This window comes from Hyperolius riggenbachi, chromosome 8, assembly GCF_040937935.1.
Source record: "Hyperolius riggenbachi isolate aHypRig1 chromosome 8, aHypRig1.pri, whole genome shotgun sequence".
NCBI lineage: Eukaryota > Metazoa > Chordata > Amphibia > Anura > Hyperoliidae > Hyperolius > Hyperolius riggenbachi.
In genome coordinates this window covers 133,222,165-133,245,000 of record NC_090653.1, presented here as the reverse complement: position 1 = coordinate 133,245,000, position 22,836 = coordinate 133,222,165, and the positions used below count along the sequence as shown (strand labels likewise).

The window sequence follows — 22,836 nt, the reverse complement described above, 5'->3', positions numbered from 1 at the left end:
ATACATGTGAAGTGCTGCTGTGATATATGAATACCGTACATATTTAAAAACAATCCATTTACCTTACAGTGGCAATGGCGTTAAACGATTAAATGATATCAAACTAAGTCATTTCTGTTATTTGACTCTTTGTTATCACACAACTAGAATCAATTTCATATAGTGTTATAAATATTATTTACATCGGTCCTTATTTCGTCTTTTGTAACTGTTGGATCACCTCTTGTTTTTTCTTTTTTTGCAGAGCATCTGGTACAGTGTACACAGCTATAGACATTGCTACTGGTCAAGAGGTAGGATGGATGTAAATGATGCTGTAGTTATTTTTAAGTTTGCCTTCCCTATCACCTTAGATGGGATATCCAAATTACATCCAGTCTATTGGTCTTCTAGTCCAGGGCTTCCCAACCCTGTTCTCAAGCACCACCAAAAGTACTTATTTTGTAGGAAACCACAAACATCCACAGGGGAGGTAATTGAAGTCTCAGCAGAGCTGATTATGTACCTCTGTGGATTTCCACAAAACATGCACTGTTTGTGGTACTTGAGGATAGGGTTGGGAAGTCCTAGTCCATAGATGTTGGTGTGATTAAACAAAGATTGTACAGTCAAATTGCATCGTGTATGGTTAGCTTAAATGTCAGTGTTTACTGTATGGAAGCAACTTTCTCTATTGCACTTCTAGCTGCATATATGGTAACATAACGGTGACAATGTGCTCTTTGTACAAAGGGACCCTGCCTTCTGACAATTTACATGTTTTATCAATAAAATTAATAGACATGAGTTAAAGGGAACCTTAACTGTAAAAAAAAAAAAATGAGTTTTACTTACCTGGGGCATCTACCAGCCCCTTGCAGCCATCCTGTGCCCTCGTAGTCACTCATGGCTCCTCTGGTCCCCCGCTGCCAGCTAGTTTCGTTTTTGCCGACTGGGAGTCGGCCGGCCGCCATGCGTACGTTTTTACGCATCCCTGCTGGTGCAGGAAGCTATTGCAAACATCAACAAGTACATCAGTGAATATTGATAAATGGAGACTGTGATATGCATAGCTTAGCTGTAATGAACACCTGCTCATTGCAGCTATGCTATGCATATCAGAAGGTCTCCATTCGTTTTACTTCACCCTGGCTAATCATATACACTGGTCATCTTGCCTGTGATTGATATTTGCAACCTAGCTACATTACATACATTTGCCAATCCAGTGATTATGCTGGGCAACTGTCCAAAGGATTTGACTTGACTAAATGGATATCTGATGCATGGGAGAGGAATTTATCCATACTCTACACTTTCTGATGATGTTTTTGACTGCCTCATGTCACAAACTTTGAACTCTTAATTGTTTGCCTCTGAATAGCTCTTGTATAGACCGCAAAACATGCCTCTGGCCAATCACTGTATATCAAGTTGACATTGATTTTTACCAATTTTGAAATATTTGTTTACTACACACTGACTAGTGAAAAGTTACTTTTTATAAACACTGTATTATTGACTGTGGACCTCAAAACTATTATCTACTTGCTTTCCTTGCTATCTCTATTGCCATATTGATCAGAGGGGTGGTCAGCTTATCATCGCTTCTCTGTGAGGTTAATTTATGGATTGGATCCTTAACTTTAGCAATCAATCCTTAACTTAAGGACATAATACTTAATGTAAGGATTGTATAAGGTAAATTGCTTAGTGAATATGAAATGATTTATCACCATGGTGATGACATTAAAAACAGCTCAACATTGTTAATAAAGACAGGAGGTAAGCTTAGTGAATTGTGGCCATTGTTAAATCTTGGTGAAAGGACCTACTTACTTGACCACTTAGTCAACACAAGTAGGGCAGATTTATCAAAACCAACGCAAGGACAGTTTCAACTGGTGCAATACCAGTGCAGAAATGAAGCAGATTTACCAATCAGAATCATTGACCTGGACATGTGCTCCATATTTGCAATTTATTCTACTCGATTTCTTTGCATTTGTATTCTTTGACTGTGTTTTTTTGTAGATGCACTGTAATGTATTTTGTGTTATTCTCTCTTCACAGGTAGCGATAAAGCAAATGAACCTGCAACAACAACCCAAGAAAGAATTAATTATTAATGAGATCTTGGTCATGAGGGAAAATAAAAATCCTAACATTGTGAATTATTTAGATAGGTGAGTAGCATTACTCCATGGGATTGGCAGTGCTCTGTAGGATTTGCATGACATTGTAAGGAGACATGGACTAACACAGACATGTTGGAGGATTCAGACTGGCTAAAAGTAGTTGCTTTTTTGTTCTTAGGGGCATATATCCAATGTATACCTATAGTTTTATAGCGACAGCAATCATTTCTGAAGACCAGCAGATGTTGTGCAGTCTTGTCTTATCAGACTAACAGTTTTTGATGACTGTCGTCCACTCTAAGCATTTTCATTCACATTTGGAGATAAGCTTATGTCTATTGGTACTTTACAAGAAAAAACAGCCACTGGGTGAAACCTTGCATTTTTCCTGTCACTTCTGTGTTTCCACCATGCCAGTATTGGCCGTGTCTGCTTGCACATTCCCATGTATCCTCCTTGTGACAGCCAAAGGAATGTTAAAGCAAACAGAGCATTTCTAAGTGCTACCTAGCTGGCAAGGGATGTTCCTTGACGGTATGTGTGTCCCCTAGTTGGTACCAGATGTACATTGATAGAATGTGTGCCGCCTAGCTGGTAGGGAATGTACAATGGGGGTATGCGTGCTGCTTAGCTGGTAGGGGATGTACAATGAGGGTATGTGTGCCGCCTAGGTGGTAGGGAATGTACAACAAGGGTATGTGTGCCACTTAGCTGGTAGGGGCTATACAATGAGGGTATGTGTGCCGCCTAGCTGATAGGGGATGTGCAATGAGGGTATGTGTGCCACTTAGTTGATAGAAAGTTTACTGTATGTGTGCCACCTAGTTAGTAAGGGATGCACCCTGAGGGTATGTTTGCCTCCTACTTAGCACAAGTTGGTACAAGACGTATTCTTAAGTTATCTGTGCCACCTAGCTGGTAGGGGATGTACTATGAGGGTATGTATGCTGTCTAGGCGGTAGGAAATCTATTCACTGGGGGCAGGTGCACCACTTAAAGGGATACTGTAGGGGGGTCGTTGGAAAATGAGTTGAACTTACCCGGGGCTTCTAATGGTCCCCCGCAGACATCCTGTGCCTGCGCAGCCACTCACCGATGCTCCGGTTCACCTCTGGAATTTCAGACTTTAAAGTCTGAAAACCACTGCGCCTGCGATACCGTGTCCTCACTCCCGCTGATGTCACCAGGAGCGTACTGCGCAGGCCCAGTATGGTCTTTGCCTGCTCAGTACGCTCCTGGTGACATCAGCAGGAGCGAGGACACGGCAACGCAGGCGCAGTGGTTTTCAGACTTTAAAGTCTGAAATTCCAGAGGTGAACCGGAGGCGGGGCCGGAGTATTGGGGAGTGGCTGCGCAGGCACAGGATGTCTGCGGGGGACCATTAGAAGCCCCGGGTAAGTTCAACTCATTTTCTCCCGACCCCCTACAGTATCCCTTTAAGTAGCAGGAAAATATGTCAGAACACTTTTTATTTTATTTTGTAACCCTTGCCATAAATTAGAAATACTGCACAAGTGCTATATGTAAAAGAAAAGCATAAGCTGTCATTTAGGGTACCGAGACTACCTTTTACATTTTTTTATAATAATTCAAAAGTTATCAGTCACAAGCATTGTAAGGTCCTCCAGATTTCCTTAATGGCCAGCTGCCTGGCTCGTGGCAAATAAGTATGCCATGAGCATACTCACTAAACTTATTGTTGCTCAGCTAAAAGTTGCATTAATTGTAAGTGTTCTAAATGTAATGATTTTTTTCTCAATAGATTAGCCAGAAATGTGTAAGCATACAAGAGACCATATGAATACATTTGTTGCTATATGACCACTGCTGCAATGTGTAGTTCTACAGTTTCAGTGATGACTAGAATCTCCTTAACAGACTATGGAAAGCCTCCTGTCCAAACTCTTCCCACCACCCTGTGCCACTCCCTTCTACTGACCTGTATGGGAGGAGAGTTGAGTAGAAAGGCCACAATGCATCCCTTCTGTTCTGATTGGGAGAGGTTATGAGCAGCTGCTTGGCCACACTTCCTCCCTTAGATAACTTAGGAACTTAGCGGTGATCTTATGACCGCCACGTTTTCCTCAAAATAAAGGTACTTACAGGAGGTGATAGCTGCGATACATGTGGGGCATTAGAGGCAACTCCTTCGGACATCCTTCCTAAATTATCAGCTAGCACTCCAACTAAATGCAAATCGAGAGCGGTAGTGCTCAATGTCAGTCCAAAAGTGTTTAACATCAGGCTCTATGAGGCTTGCAGCAATCATCATGCAGCAACAGCACTACAGGAGCAGCAAGTTCAAGCCCAGTGATGACCTCATAGAGTCTGATGTTAAACACTTTTGGACTGATATTGAGCGCTACCACTATCAATTTGCATTTAATTCTGAAGATATAGCACATATCTGAATGGAGCGAACCGCCCAAGAACTGTGGTGTTGTCAGTCCATTTTTATGTTATTTTATGCATGATTCGTTGCCAGAAGGTTTAATACTAAGCACTGTTATCAATTGTATTTGTAACACTCCAACTACTCAATGATACTGTAGCCTGCTGGCTGTAGTATACTTGCACTTTTCTTAGCACTTTACCATTGCTCCTTCTAGTTAGCTAATGCGCTGCTCCATTGAATAGTTCTTTAGCGCCTTGCATTGTGTTTGCTTGCTCATTTTCCATGGTATTTCATTAATTATTTATTTTATGTATCACTACATATGAATTATAGGACTGGTTACACTTTACTATTACAACCCAGCACATTGTCTTTTGAGCCTGGGTTTGGCACAGGGTGGGCTCTATAAGAACCCGCCTGAGGGATGAAATGCTTTATTTGCCTAATTATCATGGAAGGCGTCTCATTCATCTGGTTTGAAATTGTTTTATTATGTATTGAACACTTTATGGAATAAAGTATATTTGTAAATATTTGCAGCAGATGGCGCAGTCTTATGCAATTTCTCTCCTGGTATATATGCTGCAGCATCTACATCTCCGGTCCAATTATAAACAAGAGAAATGGTTATTGAAAAGTTAGTTGCATTAACTAATGTGTAGGAGTATATTTTTATGCAACACATGCTTGGCTTCACTTCATGGCTGCTGAATGTGCAATTTCATGCTTATTAACCCATTAGCATCTTCAATCGCGTTATCTTGTTTGAAATACATGCACTGCTTTTGACCTCGGTTGGCAGAACTTGTGCTGTAAATTCTTGGAGTGCTTCGATCTCTCTCTACTAGAAGAAAATATAGAAACTGAAAGCAGAAGTCCTCTGTTATTGTCTCACACTGCCCCCTAGTGACAAGTGGCCATAAATACACATCACAGCAGAACCACTGGTAAAAAGAAGAAATAAAATGTAACAAAGAAATTAAAAAAAAATGTGCTAAAATAAATTGGCCTGGATCACTTGCAAACTTCTAAATAAATAGGCTGCTAAAGGGTTATTAAATAAAACAAGTAATATGAAAAGTAGGAACATGCTTATTAGTCGCTGCTCGGGAACTAATGTGAAAGAGCTCAAAAGAGATTGTTACGGTAAAATTTCAGGATTATTATTATTTCATTAGTTTCATTAGTTAGGATGCATTTAGCAGCAGAGTACAACAACTCCCAGGAACTGAAATGTAAAAAAAAGTGGCGTGCTCCTTGGCCTGTTCCAATTAACACATCACCATGGAGTGTTAATAGCTAGCATGGGCTTGCATACTTATGAGTCCGTTTGCTGATTGAAGGGGTTGGGTAGTGTATTTCCACTCACTCTTGTGACTAATAACCTTTTAAAATGACTATCAGTGTAAGTTCTGTGACAGGTTTTTTTTTTTTTGAGTGTTATAATTGTCAGTAACGATTGTGTTGTGCTCTATAGTTATCTGGTGGGGGATGAACTCTGGGTAGTGATGGAGTACCTGGCTGGCGGTTCTCTCACTGATGTCGTAACAGAAACCTGCATGGATGAAGGACAAATCGCAGCTGTATGTCGAGAGGTGAGTTTCTAATTTAAAGAAGATGAGTATATAGGTTTTGAAATATACACAGAAATCAAGGGCGTAACTTCAGTCTACCGGGCCCCCCAGCAAGATATGGGGGCTGGCCCACTCGCGCCCATTTTTTTAGCAGCCCCCTTTACTTAGGAGCCAGGGGGCCTATTGCTGTGAGTAAATGAAGAGTTAGATGCAGAGCGACACCAGCAGATCATCATATACATCACCAGGACTGGTTCTTCTCCTTTCAGTTCAGTGTAGCCGCAAGCCTGGCTGCCAATCAGCATGTGGCTTGGGGGGAGGGGGGTGCACATGCCAGGTGCGCAGTTTCACTGAACTGCAGAGGAGTGAGGAGGACCTGTCCCACTGCCAAGAGCAGGTAATATATATGATCCACTGCCGCCAGTCTGCATTTAACTCTTCGCTTATGTTCAACACTGGAAACGTAGCACTGCTTTGTATTTCCAAAGTTTTAATAGACTTATTGCTAGTGTCACTTTGCACCTTTTTCGCATAATAGCTTTGCCACCTTTAATACAGAACGCCAGCCAACACACTGAAAACAGTTCCAGGAGCTGTTACACTAATAGATTAAGACACAGAACATTTATATTGCGCTTTTCTCCTGGCGGACTCAAAGCGCCAGAGCTGCAGCCACTAGGACGCGCTCTATAGACTGTTGCAGCATTAGGGAGTCTTGCCCAAGGTACTACTGAATAGGTGCTGGCTTACTGAACAGGCAGAGCCGAGAATCAATCCCTGGTCTCCTGTGTCAGAGGAGACCAGACCATTACACTCTCCAGCCGCCAAAGGATAACTATGAAAGTTTAACAAAAAGTAAAGTACATGATTTTTTCATAAGAAAATGTGTACCTCCTGTCTTAGTGATTGGCAGGTGCAGGAGGTGCATTACGATAGGAGTGATTTTTAATTTGTTGTTCTGTCTTCACTAACGCTGCGGGCTGAGTTATGGATGGAAAACCTCTTCCCACTACCACCTGCCAAAGGGTAGCGCAAATAATCAATGAACAGCAGCCTATTTATCTCTGGATGCTGGGCTTCTGTGTTTTCTGGCACTTTGTTCATTGCATGGAGAGACTAGGCTTGGTCCAGCTCTCATTTGCATTAGAACTCCCCTTTCCTTTTATTTTCCCCCAGCAAGCTCAGTCCTGTAGTCTGTGCATTGGGAACCGACAACTAGTCTGTAAATGCGTGCAGAATCCAATTTCTTGCTTTGGTTAACCCTGCCACCAGCTTCTGTTTTCAATGAAGACAAGACAAATTATATTATTATTGTGCTTTTCCCCTGGCAGTGGCAGAACTGCAGTCACTAGGGCATGCTTAGTAGGCAGTAGCAGTGTTATGGAGTCTAGCTCAAGGTCTCCTTACTGAATAGATGCTGGCTTACTGAACAGGAAGAGCCTAGATTCAAACCCAGGTCACCAGTGTTAGAGACAGAGCCCTTAGCTATTACACTATCCACATGAAGAGAATATTTTGATCCCTCAATAGTCACTTACTATATGGCCTAAGATTGAGTCAGTTAAAGTCTCTGAAGTCTCAAAAAAATGAGGTGTTCACTTTAAAAACCTCTTTAACATAATTGCCCCTCCTAAAATGTCGCATCCCCGCTGCTGAAAATTCCATAAATTACCCCAAACTCCCTGGGGCACATCGCGGGGCTCCTTCCGCATAGAGGCAGAGCTTTTGGCAGCAGCTCTGCCTCTACACGCCTCCATCAACATGGATCGCTGCCTCTCCCCGCCCCTCTCAGGCTTCTTTCACTGAGAGGGGCGGGGGAGAGGCGGCGATCAGCGCTGATTGATGCGCATGGAGGCAGAGCTACAGCCCAAAGCTCTGCCTCCTTAGGGCAGCAAAATCCACGACCACGAGTTTTCAGCGGCAGGGATGCTGAGTTTTAGGAGGGGCAATTATGTTAAAGAAGTTTTTAAAGTAAAAACCTCATTTTTAGGAGACTTCAGAGTCTCTTTAACCTCCCTGCCGTTATAAAAAATTGCTGCGCACGGCAGGGAGGGTGTTTTTTGGCATTATTTTTTTTTTTTTAGCATGTAGCTAGCCTAGCGCTAGCTACATGCTTCCCCCCTCCCTGCGACGTCCCCCCGAATGCGCCGATCGCCGCCGGCGCATATACCCATCCGGAAATCCCGTTCTGAACGGGATTTCCAGGAGGGCTTCCCCCGTCGCCATGGCGACGGGAGCGATGACGTCACCGACGTCGTGACGTCAGAGGGAGTCCCGAACCACCCCTCGACGCTGCCTGGCACTGATTGGCCAGGCAGCGCACGGGTCTCGGGGGGGGCACCCTCTGATGCGGCGGGTTGCGGCGAATCGGCGCGGAGCGGCGGCGATCGTAAGTTACACGCAGCTAGCAAAGTGCTAGCTGCGTGTAACAAAAAAAAATTATGCAAATCGGCCCAGCAGGGCCTGAGGAATCCTCCGCGGCAGGTTACCCCGAGCTGAGCTCGGGATAACCGGCAGGGAGGTTAAGGCTCCCTGCATTCCGATTCCGATTTTTAATCGTTACTGCATGCTGCATTTTTTCCTCCGTTTTTCTGTTGATTGTATTCAGGGAAAATCGGAATTGCAAACTGGAAACGGAATCGGAATCGCAAAACAGATTTGCAGTGTGCAGGGAGCCCAAAGACTCACAGTAGGAACATTGCTGCAATTTATTTTTTATTAAGGGCCCTTTTCCACTAGCAATCACTAGTGTTCACGCTGAATGCTAGCGATTGCTGAATAGCAAAAGGTAAAAAATTACCGGCGATTTCCCGACGTTTGCGATCACGATTTTGCTATGCTATGCACTGCATAGCAAAATCGCGGCAATAATCGCTCCGCCTCGCAATCAGGTCAAAAACTAATCGCGGTAGTGGAAATGACCTACCGTGATTCTTATGTTAAAAGCAAACTGTAGCGATTTGAAAAATCACTAGCGGTTTGCGGTTTTGCGATTCAGCCATCGCAATAGCCGTAGTGGAAAAGGGCCCAGACTTCAACGTCCTGTTAATGCTTTTGCTTGACTGCAAAGGCTTTTTGCCTCTTTTCCAAACTCCTGCAGTCATGTACTGTTTCCTCACATCATCAGGTCAGGACTAGGGAGACACGGTTGCATGGGGCTTGCAAAGAGGCAGGAAATGGACAGCACCAGTAAGCAGCAGTTGCATGCACATTGTTGTTACAGAGAGAGGCGAAGAGATACTCAGCATCACTTCTGCTGCCATCTGTGCAGGGGAAAGGAAGTGGAAGTATGGGGGGTTAGGGCACATTTAAAGTTGGACGTTTTCTTGCCCATACAGTTACCATATTTGTTTTTGTTCAAGTTATATTTTCTGTTTACAAGTTACAAGGTCCCAATGTACAGTTTATCTGCTCTGAAAGCTGCCATTGCATTTTATTGCATAGCGGCTGTATTTATATATTACCGTAAATCTATCTAGAGATCACTTCTCAGTTGCACACATACTAGAAGCAAATAGCCAAGTAACCCTTTTTTAATTTTTTTTTTAATGTAATTTTTAACATAAGTACACAAGGCAGAAGAAAATACATCTTTATTTCAAAATCAGATATTGTCACCGCACATTTTGCCAGCAACATAAGTTAAGTGTTGTAATAAACAGGAAAAGGAGTACAATTTGCAGGTTTACATCAAAGTAGCTGTTGATTTGAAATCTTTAATAGGCGAAAATTGAGATTGTTAATTTTTTTATGTTTTTTATTTAGAAAATAAAGCAATTCTTAAAAAAAACGATACTGTTAAAAAAAGAGTCTGCTTTGCTCCAAAAGCTTACAGGGACCCTGAGCAGTGCCATAAAAAGGAAAACTGGACTTACCAGGGGCTTCCACCAGCCCACGAGGTCCCCGGGGGCGTCCTCTTGGTCCCTTCCGTGGTCCCGCTGGCAGCTCTGGTAGAGCACCCCTGGTTGCCATAACCGCCTTTCACATGCATGATTCAGTCTTTAGAGAACTGCAAAGGACACCTATGGCGTTCAGCGTGATGACGCACCGGGGGCGCAAATGCTGGATTACCGGAGCCACCAGCGGGACCATGGACGGCGGGGGACCTTGTGGGCCACACTTGGGGGGGTTGGAGGGATTGCTGGAGGAAGCCTCAGGTAAGTCCAGATTTCCTTTCAATGGCACTGTTTAAGGAAAAATCAATCAAGATACAAAAAAAAAAAGATTTACTTACCTGGGGCTGCTCTGTACACTTGTTAGTTGAAGCTTGACCAAGGTTGCCAATAGTGCGTAGCAGATTGCTATGGCCTAGAACATTATTCTTCCCACTAACCCTGCCAGCTACATGACGTCACTCCCGCATCACACTGCTCCACCCTTCCCCCTCACACAGGCACAGAACACTTTTCTAGTCTACAGGCTAGCGACGCGTCTGTACAGCCTCGACCCTGCAATGTTGCCCGTATGATCAGGTGCCGATCCCCACTTGACAATATTCCTTACACAATGCTTTAGGTGTCATAAGTAGTGATAAAGTTGTTGTTGCATTAGCAATAGGACAGCAGTAAAATTTCAGGTTTGCTCTGGTCTCCAAGGTTAAATCACCCCCCTCCCCTCCCCAAAATGAAATCGAATAATGTTTTGTGGGACTTATGAGACATAAATACGCAGCTAACATAACTCTGGTTACGTTTAAAAAAAATAAAAATCTAAAAATGGTTTTCATATTGTCAAGTGTTGTATAATCTTGTGTTGCGACATTGATACAGCGCCTGCTTAATCTGAGTTCATGCGGATTACTTCATTATTATTATTTTATTTTTATTTATTTTTTGGGGGGGGAGGGGGACTTGGTACTTTTATTATACATTGCACACTTTAATATAACCAGCATATAGAAGGAAACCCTGGTAACTTGGCACATGAAGAGATTTAGAGTGTGCGGATGCTGAAGTTAGAGCGATTCTCTGTTAATTAGCAATATTGCACCTACTCTCATGCAAGGAATGTCTGCTTGAAAAAGTATTTGCTTATTTTTAGAGTCGGTGTTGAAAATTAAATTAAAATTCTCTTGGCATTCACTAGTACTGCACAACTATGCTGTTAGAGATCTCTATGGAAAAATCTATGTTCAGCTTAGCAAGCATAAAATAATATTTTTATGGAGGGTGGAAAGGCAGTGAGGTGCAGGGAGACAGGAAGGTGAAGGTAGACAAATAGAGACACACAGCAGACATCATGTTAAGTGCAGAGAGATTGGCAAGGAAGCTAAGGTAGATGCACAGAGATGCACAGCAGACAGGGAGGTGGGCAGGAAAGATAAGATAGACACAGAAGCACAGCAGACAGGCAGGAAGACATGCAGTGAAAATAAGATAGACAGACATTAAGCACAGCAGACAGGTAAGGAGGTGCTGGGAGACAGGCAGGGAATATAAGATAGACAGACACAGAAGCACAGCAGACAGGCAGAAAAGTGCAGGGAGACAGCCAGGGAAGATAAGATAGACACAGAAGCACAGCAGACAGGTAAGGTGGTGCTCGGAGACATGCAGGGAAGATAAGATAGAGAGGCACAGAAGCACAGCAGACAGGCAGGGGGCTGCAGGGAGTCAGGCAGTGAAGATAACATAGACACAGAAGCACCGCAGACAGGCAGGGACCATAAGATAGACACAGAAGCACATCACATAGGCAGGGATGGTAAGATAGACAGACACAGAAGCACAGTTGACAGGCGGGGCCCTTCAGGGAGTCAGGCAGGGACAATAAGATATACAGACACAGAGAAGGACAGTAGAAAGGTAGGGAGTGAGGCAGGGAAGATAAGATAGACAGGCAGTAAGGTGCAGTGAGTCAGCCAAGGAAGTAAAGGAAAATAGAAAGGGTGGCACAGCAGACACAGAGGGACAGCTTTAATACTAGGTTATCTGTACAGGAAAAGAACGATTATACATAGTTTAAACTCTGTGTTTGGGTAGTCCAAGACATGTTGCTTTAGTAACCTAAACAAGTTGTTTGGCCAAACCAATCTGTGTTAAAAGACAATGCTTACCGCACTACAAGTGACACCTAACTTTTTGCTAATATAGCTGGATTAATTTATTTATGTGAAAATAAGGACCCCAGTTTGCATCTCTGGTGACACCAGTTTATCCTAACTGGACCTTGCTTTTTCACTGCAGCAATTCTGCATACTATCCTGGAGGAGGGGGGTGCTAGAACAATGCCACTGAGCAGCATTTTTGCTAACAAATGTGTAAAGCCTTGTACACACCATGCCATTTACCATCAGATAGATGGGTCAATAGATAGTTTCTGACAGATTTTCTGATCACTTCTATCCAAATCCATCAGAAAAACGATCGTAAATCAGATTGGACATGCCAGAAATGGTCTATTTAACCCATCTATCTGACGGGAAATTGCATGGTGTGTACCAGGCATTAAATGTCAGTGGTCCCAACTGCTCAATGGCAGGTCTACCGAACATGTAAGATCAAGTCTCAGGCCACCTTAACCCTGCAGAAAGGATAGTTTGCTAGATGCTAAGATGCTAGACCAGTCCATCCAAAAACACTGCTTGTAAGGTTTCTATGGTCAGCTTATAGGACCACTATCGTGAAAATCTTAATATTTAAAATATAACTAACACATATAAATAAGATGTACGTTTGTTCCTGAGTAAAATGAGCCATAAATTACTTTTCTCCTATGTTGCTGTCGCTTACAGTAGGTGGTAGAAATCTAACATTACTGACAGGGTTTGGGCAAGTCCATTAGCTAATCCTTAGGGGATTCTCAGCATGACCTTTATTCTTTATAAAGACACTCCCTGAAAAAGATTTATATAAAGAAGCTGGCCAGCCTCCCTGCTCACTGTACACTTTATTTGCCAGTTGGATGGAGCAACTGCTATTCACTAAGTGCCTTTGAAAATAAAGAAAACCCTGAGAGCCCCCCATGAGGAGATGGACTAGTTCAAAACCTGTTGGTTTTCTACCACCTACGGTAAGTGACAGCAACATAGGAGAACAATAATTTATTGCTCATTTTACTCTGGAAGAAACATACTTTTCATCTGTATATATTTTACATTTTAAGATTTTACATTTTAAGATTTTCACGACGGTGTTCCTTTAAAGGAGTTCCTTCGCGAAAAAAGTAGGCAGTTAAAAAATGTGGCAGATGACAGGTTTTGGGCCAGTCCATCTTTTTAAGGGGGATTCTCAGGGCTTTCTTTGTTTTCAACAGCATTTCCTGAACAACAGTTGCAAAATTTAACTGACATAATAGTGTGCAAGTGATTAGGGAGGACGGCTGGTATCTTGCTATTTTGGCAGTTAAACTGTTGTTCAGGAAATGCTGTTGAAAACAAAGAAAGCCCTGAAAATCCCCCTTTACTGGCCCAAAACCTGTCATCTGTCACATTTTTTAACTGCCTACTTTTTTCGCGAAAGTACCCCTTTAACCACTTCCCGACCGCCGTATTGACAATTGGCGGCCGGGAAGTGCACCCCGCAAGGACCGCCGTATTGACAATTGGCGGCGGTCCTTGTAGGGGCATGGGCGGAGCGATCGCGTCATCAGTGACGCGATCCTCCGCCTCCGCCTGGCGCCGCTCACCCGCCGCAACATCCCGCCGGCCATACGGAAGCGCCGGCGGGATGTTAACCCCGCGATCGCCGCATACAAAGTGTATAATACACTTTGTAATGTTTACAAAGTGTATTATACAGGCTGCCTCCTGCCCTGGTGGTCCCAGTGTCCGAGGGACCACCAGGGCAGGCTGCAGCCACCCTAGTCTGCACCAAGCACACTGATTTTACCCCCCCCCCTGCCCCAGATCGCCCACAGCACCCATCAGACCCCTACCTGCCCACCCCCCAGACCCCTGTTTGCACCCAATCACCCCCCTAATCACCCATCAATCACTCCCTGTCACTATCTGTCAACGCTATTTTTTTTTTTATCCCCCACCCTGCTCCCTGCCCCCTCCTGATCACCCCCCACCCCTCAGATTCTCCCCAGACCCCCCCCCCAGACCACCCCCCCTGTTTACTGTATGCATCTATCCCCCTGATCACCTGTCAATCACCTGTCAATCACCTGTCAATCACCCATCAATCACCCGTCAATCACCCCCTGTCACTGCCACCCATCAGCCAGCCCCTAACCTGCCCCTTGCGGGCAATCTGATCACCCCCCCACACCAATAGATCGCCCGCAGATCCGACATCAGATCACCTCCCAAATCCATTGTTTACATCTATTCTCTCCTCTAAACACCCACTAATTACCCATCAATCACCCATCAATCACCCCCTATCACCACCTGTCACTTTTACCTATCAGATCAGACCCTAGTCTGCCCCTTTGCCGGCACCCAATCACCCGCCCACACGCTCAGATTGCCCTCTGACCCCCCCTTATCAATTCACCAGTGCATTAATTACATCTGTTCTTCCCTGTAATAACCCACTGATCACCTGTCAATCACCTGCCAATCACCTATCACCCATCAATCACCCCCTGTCACCCCCTGTCACTGCCACCCATCAATCAGCCCCTAACCTGCCCCTTGCGGGCAATCTGATCACCCACCCACACCATTAGATCGCCCGCAAACCCGCCGTCAGATTACCTCCCAAATGTATTGTTTACATCTGTTATCTTCTCTAAACACCCACTAATTACCCATCAATCACCCATCAATCACCCCCTATCACCACCTGTCACTGTTACCTATCAGATCAGACCCTAATCTGCCCCTTGCGGGCACCCAATCACCCGCCCACACGCTCAGATTGCCCTCAGACCCCCCCCTTATCAATTCGCCAGTGCATTAATTACATCTGTCCTTCCCTGTAATAACCCACTGATCACCTGTCAATCACCTGCCAATCACCTATCACCCATCAATCACCCCCTGTCACTGCCACCCAACAATCAGCCCCTAACCTGCCCCTTGCGGGCAATCTGATCACCCACCCACACCAATAGATCGCCCGCAGATCCGACATCAGATCACCTCCCAAATCCATTGTTTACATTTATTCTCTCCTCTAAACACCCACTAATTACCCATCAATCACCCCCTATCACCACCTATCACCACCTGTCACTGTTACCCATCAGATCAGACCCTAATCTGCCCCTTGCGGGCACCCAATCGCCCGCCTACACGCTCAGATTGCCCTCAGACCCCCCCCTTATCAATTCGCCAGTGCAATATTTACATCTGTTCTCCCCTGTAATAACCCACTGATTACCTGTCAATCACCTATCAATCACCCCCTGTCACTGCCACCCATCAATCACCCCCTGTCACTGCCACCCATCAATCACCCGCTGTCACTGCCACCCATCAATCAGCCCCTAACCTGCCCCTTGCGGGCAAACTGATCACCCACCCACACCAATAGATCGCCCGCAGATCCGACATCAGATCACCACCCAAGCGCAGTGTTTACATCTATTCTCTACCCTAAACACCCACTAATTACCCATCAATCACCCCCTGTCACTGCTACCTATCAGATTAGACCCCTATCTGCCCCTAGGGCACTCAATCACCCGCCCACACCCTCAGAATGCCCTCAGACCCCAGCCCTGATCACCTCGCCAGTGCATTGCTTGCATCTATTCCCCCCTCTAATCACACCTTGAGACACCCATCAATCACCTCCTGTCACCCCCTAGCACACCTACCCATCAGATCAGGCCCCAATTTGCCCCGTGTGGGCTCCTGATCACTCGGCCAATCCCTCAGATCCCCCTCAGACCCCCTTCCGATCACCTCCCCAGTGCATTGATTGCATCTATTTTCCCCTCTAACCACCCCCTGAGACACCCATCAATCACCTCCTGTCACCCCCCTAGCACTCCTATCCATCAGATCAGGCCCAATACAACCTGTCATCTAAAAGGCCACCCTGCTTATGACCGGTTCCACAAAATTCGCCCCCTCATAGACCACCTGTCATCAAAATTTGCAGATGCTTATACCCCTGAACAGTCATTTTGAGACATTTGGTTTCCAGACTACTCACGGTTTTGGGCCTGTAAAATGCCAGGGCGGGAAGGAACCCCACAAGTGACCCCATTTTAGAAAAAAAGACACCCCAAGGTATTCTGTTAGGTGTATGACGAGTTCATAGAAGATTTTATTTTTTGTCAAAAGTTAGCGGAAATTAATTTTTATTGGTTTTTTTTCACAAAGTGTCATTTTTCACTAACTTGTGACAAAAAATAAAATCTTCTATGAACTCGCCATACACCTAATGGAATACCTTGGGGTGTCTTCTTTCTAAAATGGGGTCACTTGTGGGGTTCCTATACTGCCCTGGCATTTTAGGGGCCCTAAACCGCGAGGAGTAGTCTAGAAAACAAATGCTTCAAAATGACCTGTGAATAGGACGTTGGGCCCCTTAGCGCACCTAGGCTGCAAAAAAGTGTCACACATGTGGTACCGCCGTACTCAGGAAAAGTAGTATAATGTGTTTTGGGGTGTATTTTTACACATACCCATGCTGGGTGGGAGAAATTTCTATGTAAATGGACAATTGTGTGTAAAAAAATCAAACAATTGTCATTTACAGAGATATGTCTCCCACTTAGCATGGGTATGTGTAAAAATACACCCCAAAACGCATTATACTACTTCTCCTGAGTACGGCGGTACCACATGTGTGGCACTTTTTTACACCCTAAGTACGCTAAGGGGCCCAAAGTCCAATGAGTACCTTTAGGATTTCACAGGTCATTTTGCGACATTTGGTTTCAAGACTACTCCTCACGGTTTAGGGCCCCTAAAATGCCAGGGCAGTATAGGAACCCCACAAATGACCCCATTCTAGAAAGAAGACACCCAAAGGTATTCCGTACGGAGTATGGTGAGTTCATAGAAGATTTTATTTTTTGTCACAAGTTAGCGGAAAATGACACTTTGTGAAAAAAAACTATTAAAATCAATTTCCGCTAACTTGTGACAAAAAAATAAAAACTTCTATGAACTCACCATACTCCTAACGGAATACCTTGGGGTGTCTTCTTTCTAAAATGGGGTCATTAGTGGGGTTCCTATACTGCCCTGGCATTTTAGGGGCCCTAAACCGTGAGGAGTAGTCTTGAAACAAAAATGACCTGTGAAATCCTAAAGGTACTCATTGGACTTTGGGCCCCTTAGTGCAGTTAGGGTGCAAAAAAGTGCCACACACGTGGTATCGCCGTACTCGGGAGAAGCAGTATAATGTGTTTTGGGGTGTATTTTTACACATACCCATGCTGGGTGGGAGAAATACCTCTGTAAATGACAATCTTTTGATTTTTTTACACACAATTGTCCATTTACAGAGGTATTTCTCCCACCCAGCATGGGTATGTGTAAAAATACACCCCAAAACACATTGTACTACTTCTCCCGAGTATGGCGATACCACATGTGTGGCACTTTTTTGCACCCTAACTGCGCTAAAGGGCCCAAAGTCCAATGAGTACCTTTAGAATTTCACAGGTCATTTTGAGAAATTTTGTTTCAAGACTACTCCTCACGGTTTAGGGCCCCTAAAATGCCAGGGCAGTATAGGAACCCCACAAATGACCCCATTTTAGAAAGAAGACACCCCAAGGTATTCCGTTAGGAGTATGGTGAGTTCATAGAAGATTTTATTTTTTTGTCAAAAGTTAGCGGAAATTGATTTTAATTGTGTTTTTTCACAAAGTGTCATTTTCCGCTAACTTTTGACAAAAAATAAAATCTTCTATGAACTCACCATACTCCTAACGGAATACCTTGGGGTGTCTTCTTTCTAAAATGGGGTCATTTGTGGGGTTCCTATACTGCCCTGGCATTTTAGGGGCCCTAAACCGTGAGGAGTAGTCTTGAAACGAAATTTCTCAAAATGACCTGTGAAATTCTAAAGGTACTCATTGGACTTTGGGCCCTTTAGCGCAGTTAGGGTGCAAAAAAGTGCCACACATGTGGTATCGCCGTACTCAGGAGAAGTAGTATAATGTGTTTTGTGGTGTATTTTTACACATACCCATGCTGAGTGGGAGAAAGATCTCTGTAAATGGACAATTGTGTGTAAAAAAAATTAACAAATTGTCATTTACAGAGATATTTCTCCCACCCAGCATGGGTATGTGTAAAAATACACCCCAAAACACATTATACTACTTCTCCTGAGTACGGCAATACCACATGTGTGGCACTTTTTTGCAGCCTAACTGCACTAAGGGGTCCAAAGTCCAATGAGCACCTTTAGGCTTTACAGGGGTGCTTACAATTTAGCACCCCCCAAAATGTCAGGACAGTAAACACACCCCACAAATGACCCCATTTTGGAAAGGAGACACTTCAAGGTATTCAGAGAGGGGCATGGTGAGTCCGTGGCAGATTTCATTTTTTTTTGTCGCAAGTTAGAAGAAATGGAAACTTTTTTTTTTTTTTTTTTTTTCACAAAGTGTCATTTTCCGCTTACTTGTGACAAAAAATAATATCTTCTATGAACTCACTATGCCTCTCAGTGAATACTTTGGGATGTCTTCTTTCCAAAATGGGGTCATTTGGGGGGTATTTATACTATCCTGGAATTCTAGCCCCTCATGAAACATGACAGGTGGTCAGAAAAGTCAGAGATGCTTGAAAATGGGAAAATTCACTTTTTGCACCATAGTTTGTAAACGCTATAACATTTACCCAATCCAATAAATATAGGCTGAATGGGTTTTTTTTTTATCAAAAACATGTTTGTCCACATTTTTCGCGCTGCATGTATACAGAAATTTTACTTTATTTGAAAACTGTCAGCACAGAAAGTTAAAAAAATCATTTTTTTGCCAAAATTCATGTCTTTTTTGCTGAATATAATAAAAAGTAAAAATCGCAGGAGCAATCAAATAGCACTAAAAGAAAGCTTTATTAGTGACAAGAAAAGGAGCCAAAATTCATTTAGGTGGTAGGTTGTATGAGCGAGCAATAAACCGTGAAAGCTGCAGTGGTCTGAATGGAAAAAAAGTGGCCGGTCCTTAAGGGGTAGAAAGCCCTAGGTCCTCAAGTGGTTAAGGATTATGTATCTACACACCATTTTTTTTTTTTTTTTTTTGCACAAAAAAAGAAAAAAGTACAACTTGTTAAAAAAAAGGCTTTTTTAGGTCAGGTTACTAGTAGAATTTATTAATAAGTCTATGTTTGTTAACAAAACACTTGTGTACTCTTAGAATGGAGGAAATAGAGGAAAAAGTAGTTATTTATACCAGACGCTGAAAACCTGTTTTTCACTGTTTGTTAATTTTGTGTTTATTGTTTCAGTGCCTACAAGCCCTGGACTTCTTGCATTCAAATCAAGTCATACATAGGGATATAAAGAGTGACAATATCCTGCTTGGGATGGATGGATCGGTAAAGCTTAGTGAGTATCATGCTGCCATGTGCACAGACTTATTCTAGCACTGCCACTTCTGGCATATACAGTAAATATCATCCGAATGTTTTATACCAAATCAGCACTATATTTCAGAGCTCTGGCTGCCTTCTGACTTGAATGCAGTCACCTTAGGGCAGGACTCCAGCCAGGAGTTTTATATTCTATAATCATTGAAATCCAATTTTAATGCTTTCTTCACATGCGCCTGGCGTAATTGGCAATCAAGCCACGGGAAACGGTGTGAAAATCTGCAGCAAGCTTTCTGATTCTTTTCATGTCGAATGGACTATAAAAAATGCATTCACTGGAAAATATTCCATTGACATTGCATTGCTTTCAATATGAACGTGAATGTTCACAACACAAATTCACACTCATTGGAAATGGGCCTTAAAAAGGTTATAAGACTGTTGGGGTGTATTTGATACCTGTGTTCCTATCGGGGACACCAGCGACATGAAGTAAGCCAGTATCTTTGGTCGTGACACAGAGAGCAAAATACCTGTATAAAGGTTATAACTTCCTCCTCACACTCTCTAAGGAGAAGACAGAGGAAGAAAGTGGCAGGGGTTTGGAATAGTTGGAAACCTGAATATTGCCGAACACTGCACTTCAGCAGCCAAGCTAGTGAACAGTGGCATGGGGATGTCACTCACGTGGTTAACACCTTGATTTTCGTGACTCTGATGCTTTCTCCTTCTGGCTTGGAAGGAGGAAGCATCAAAGTCACATGAAACCAGAACTCCATGAACCTGACCACTAACTTGGGAACTGAAGTGCAGTGTTTGTCATAGTTTCGGTTTCTGAATGCAAGACCTTGAATCTGAACATTAACACTAGTTTCAAACAATCCACACTCTATCCAAATCTGTATAAAATAGGCTTGAGCTCTAATTTACTTTGAGCATTTATCTAAATTTATACTCTGATAGCTTATTAATCAGAGTTTCCACATGCTACATTTTTTTTTGTCAAAAGAACTTTCTGCAGCTAGAAGTGTTTTTAAAATATGATTAGTTACTTGAAGCAGCAAAGGTGAATGGTTAACTTCAGGCTCTGTGGGAGTGGCTGCTGCTCTTGTCTGGCTCAGCTTTATCATGCTCTTTAGTCTTCCAGGGGGTGGGAACATAGACTGGACCCTCTGAAAAGATGGTAGCTAATAGGTGTGGAAGCCTGTTGTGCAGGAAATGGCTTCTGCAAAAGCTCCCTACCTAATACTTTAGAAGTGATTTAAGGAGATTATATTCAGGTAAAACACACTCTGCTACCTGGAGTTGTTCTTTAGTCACATCAGTTCTCACTGTAACCTTAAAAGAGTTTTCTGTCATTGACCACATCTGTCTAGACACCAGTGGTAATCATTGTGCAGAAAACATAAATAATCATAATAAGAAAGGTGAATAATTTTTAATGAATTACCCTCTCTTATTATTTCAGCTGATTTCGGTTTTTGCGCTCAGATCACACCTGAGCAAAGTAAACGGAGCACAATGGTGGGTACACCTTACTGGATGGCACCGGAAGTGGTAACAAGGAAAGCCTATGGACCCAAAGTGGATATTTGGTCTTTAGGGATCATGGCCATAGAAATGGTTGAAGGAGAGCCACCTTACCTTAATGAGAATCCTCTCAGAGTAAGTAGCAAAATCTCATTTGTGTGTTGGAAACCACTTCTTCTTTTGAATTTAAGATTTCTTTGTTTTCTTGAAATCTTTGAAGGGCGTTCTATTGATGATAAACATTGTGGTATATTCCTGTTATAACACTGGGTTGAAAGTATGAAACTCTTTCCCATGTACAGTATTTCTATCTTGTAAGATGCTGATGACCTCACTCTAGCACCACTGTAGGGATAGGGTGCTGCAGCACCACCAACTGCTTGTTATAAACTTAACCTTCAGAACATACAGTACAATCTCTATATAGTAAACGTCAGGTCCTAAGTCCCTGGCTATACTAAACTTCTGATATAGTAACTTACTTGGCCAGGTTCCATGAAGCTTACTATATTTAAATTTATTACTTAAGTGATTAAATCTGTGTGCAAGGTTTCTGAAAATGTGTTAGGATATACATATGTGTAGTGAAACACTTAGGCCTCGTTCACATCTACTAGCGTAGACGGCCGTGCGATCAGAACGCAACACGTACAATAACACGCCATCTGCGCTGCTAACCGCTGCGCTGCTGATCCCATTTATTGACAGTGATGGGTCTGCCCTGCGCTTGCGGGCATAATGCAGGAAGCAATACGCAAGCGCATGATAGAGCATCATACTGCTGCGCAGCACAGTAGATGTGAATGGTAGGACTGCTCAAATCCGGATCCGGGAGACACCCGGATAGTTGCTATCCAGATATCTCCCAGTAAACCTGTGCGGGGTGGACGTCAAGCTTACCTGTCTGAAGTCTTCTTCGTTCGTCCCTGGCGCCTCCCACGATGCGGTCCACGCGCATCACGTGACTACAAACACTTCCTCCTTCAACCCAGACGGAGGAAGTGTTTGTAGTCACGTGACCGCCGCGTCGAATGCATCGTGGGAGGCGCCAGGGACAGACGAAGAAGACATCAGACAGGTAAGCTTGACCCGCCCACCCCACACAGGTTTGCTGGGAGATATCCGGATAGCAACTATCCGGGTGTCTCCCGGATCCAGATTTGAGCAGCCCTAGTGAATGGCAGAAGGGCTGTCTATGCACTTCTGCCGTTCTTGCGTATCACTACGTCATATGCACTTCCAAATGCGCACGGAAGCACGTATGATGTGAACGAGGCCTTACAGAGCCACTATACATAAAATTGTAAAATACGTATGCCGACCAGTAGCTCAAAGATATCGCATTTATTTATTATACAAGCAGTAGAAAGAACTCCAACACAGGACAGGTCATGTATAAATATATACACGGGCACATTTATACACTAGGGGGTGGTGGATGCAGCAAACGCAGGGGACTCGGACAAGAGATGTCATGCTGAAATTGATGGGGAATGGGTCTGCGGTGTATGGGCAGCTGACAGATCTCTCTCTAATCAGATTCGATTAGAGAGAAATGTGTCTCTTGGTTGAATATGCCCATTATCGCTAGATGTATGGCTACCTATACTCTAGCATGGCAGCATTAGAACAGCCGTGTCATTCCTGTAAGTCCAGGTCCAAGTCCAGGTATCAGTACTGGGAATGGAGAAGGGTAGGGAGCAGTACAGAAGGCTGAATAGCTTTACAGCCTGTCTCCCTGACTTTCAGAGCACAGTTTAGGATGCAGAAGGGAGGCTGCTGCTCTCTCACACAAACACCACACATACTTTTCCCCTTCCC

The 22,836-nt window shown here is 43.7% G+C and overlaps 1 protein-coding gene across 6 annotated transcripts in view; it reads left to right on the top strand.

The window, feature by feature from the left end:
* PAK3 (p21 (RAC1) activated kinase 3) overlaps window positions 1–22,836 on the top strand; it is a 293,331-nt gene that overhangs the window by 264,418 nt on the left and 6,077 nt on the right. For all 6 annotated transcript variants that reach the window (XM_068251115.1, XM_068251116.1, XM_068251117.1 and 3 more), the window contains 5 exons: window positions 245–293; window positions 2,053–2,165; window positions 5,990–6,107; window positions 19,402–19,501; window positions 20,954–21,150. In XM_068251115.1, coding sequence (XP_068107216.1) covers window positions 245–293; window positions 2,053–2,165; window positions 5,990–6,107; window positions 19,402–19,501; window positions 20,954–21,150 — 577 coding nt within the window. The remainder of the gene's footprint in view (window positions 1–244; window positions 294–2,052; window positions 2,166–5,989; window positions 6,108–19,401; window positions 19,502–20,953; window positions 21,151–22,836) is intronic.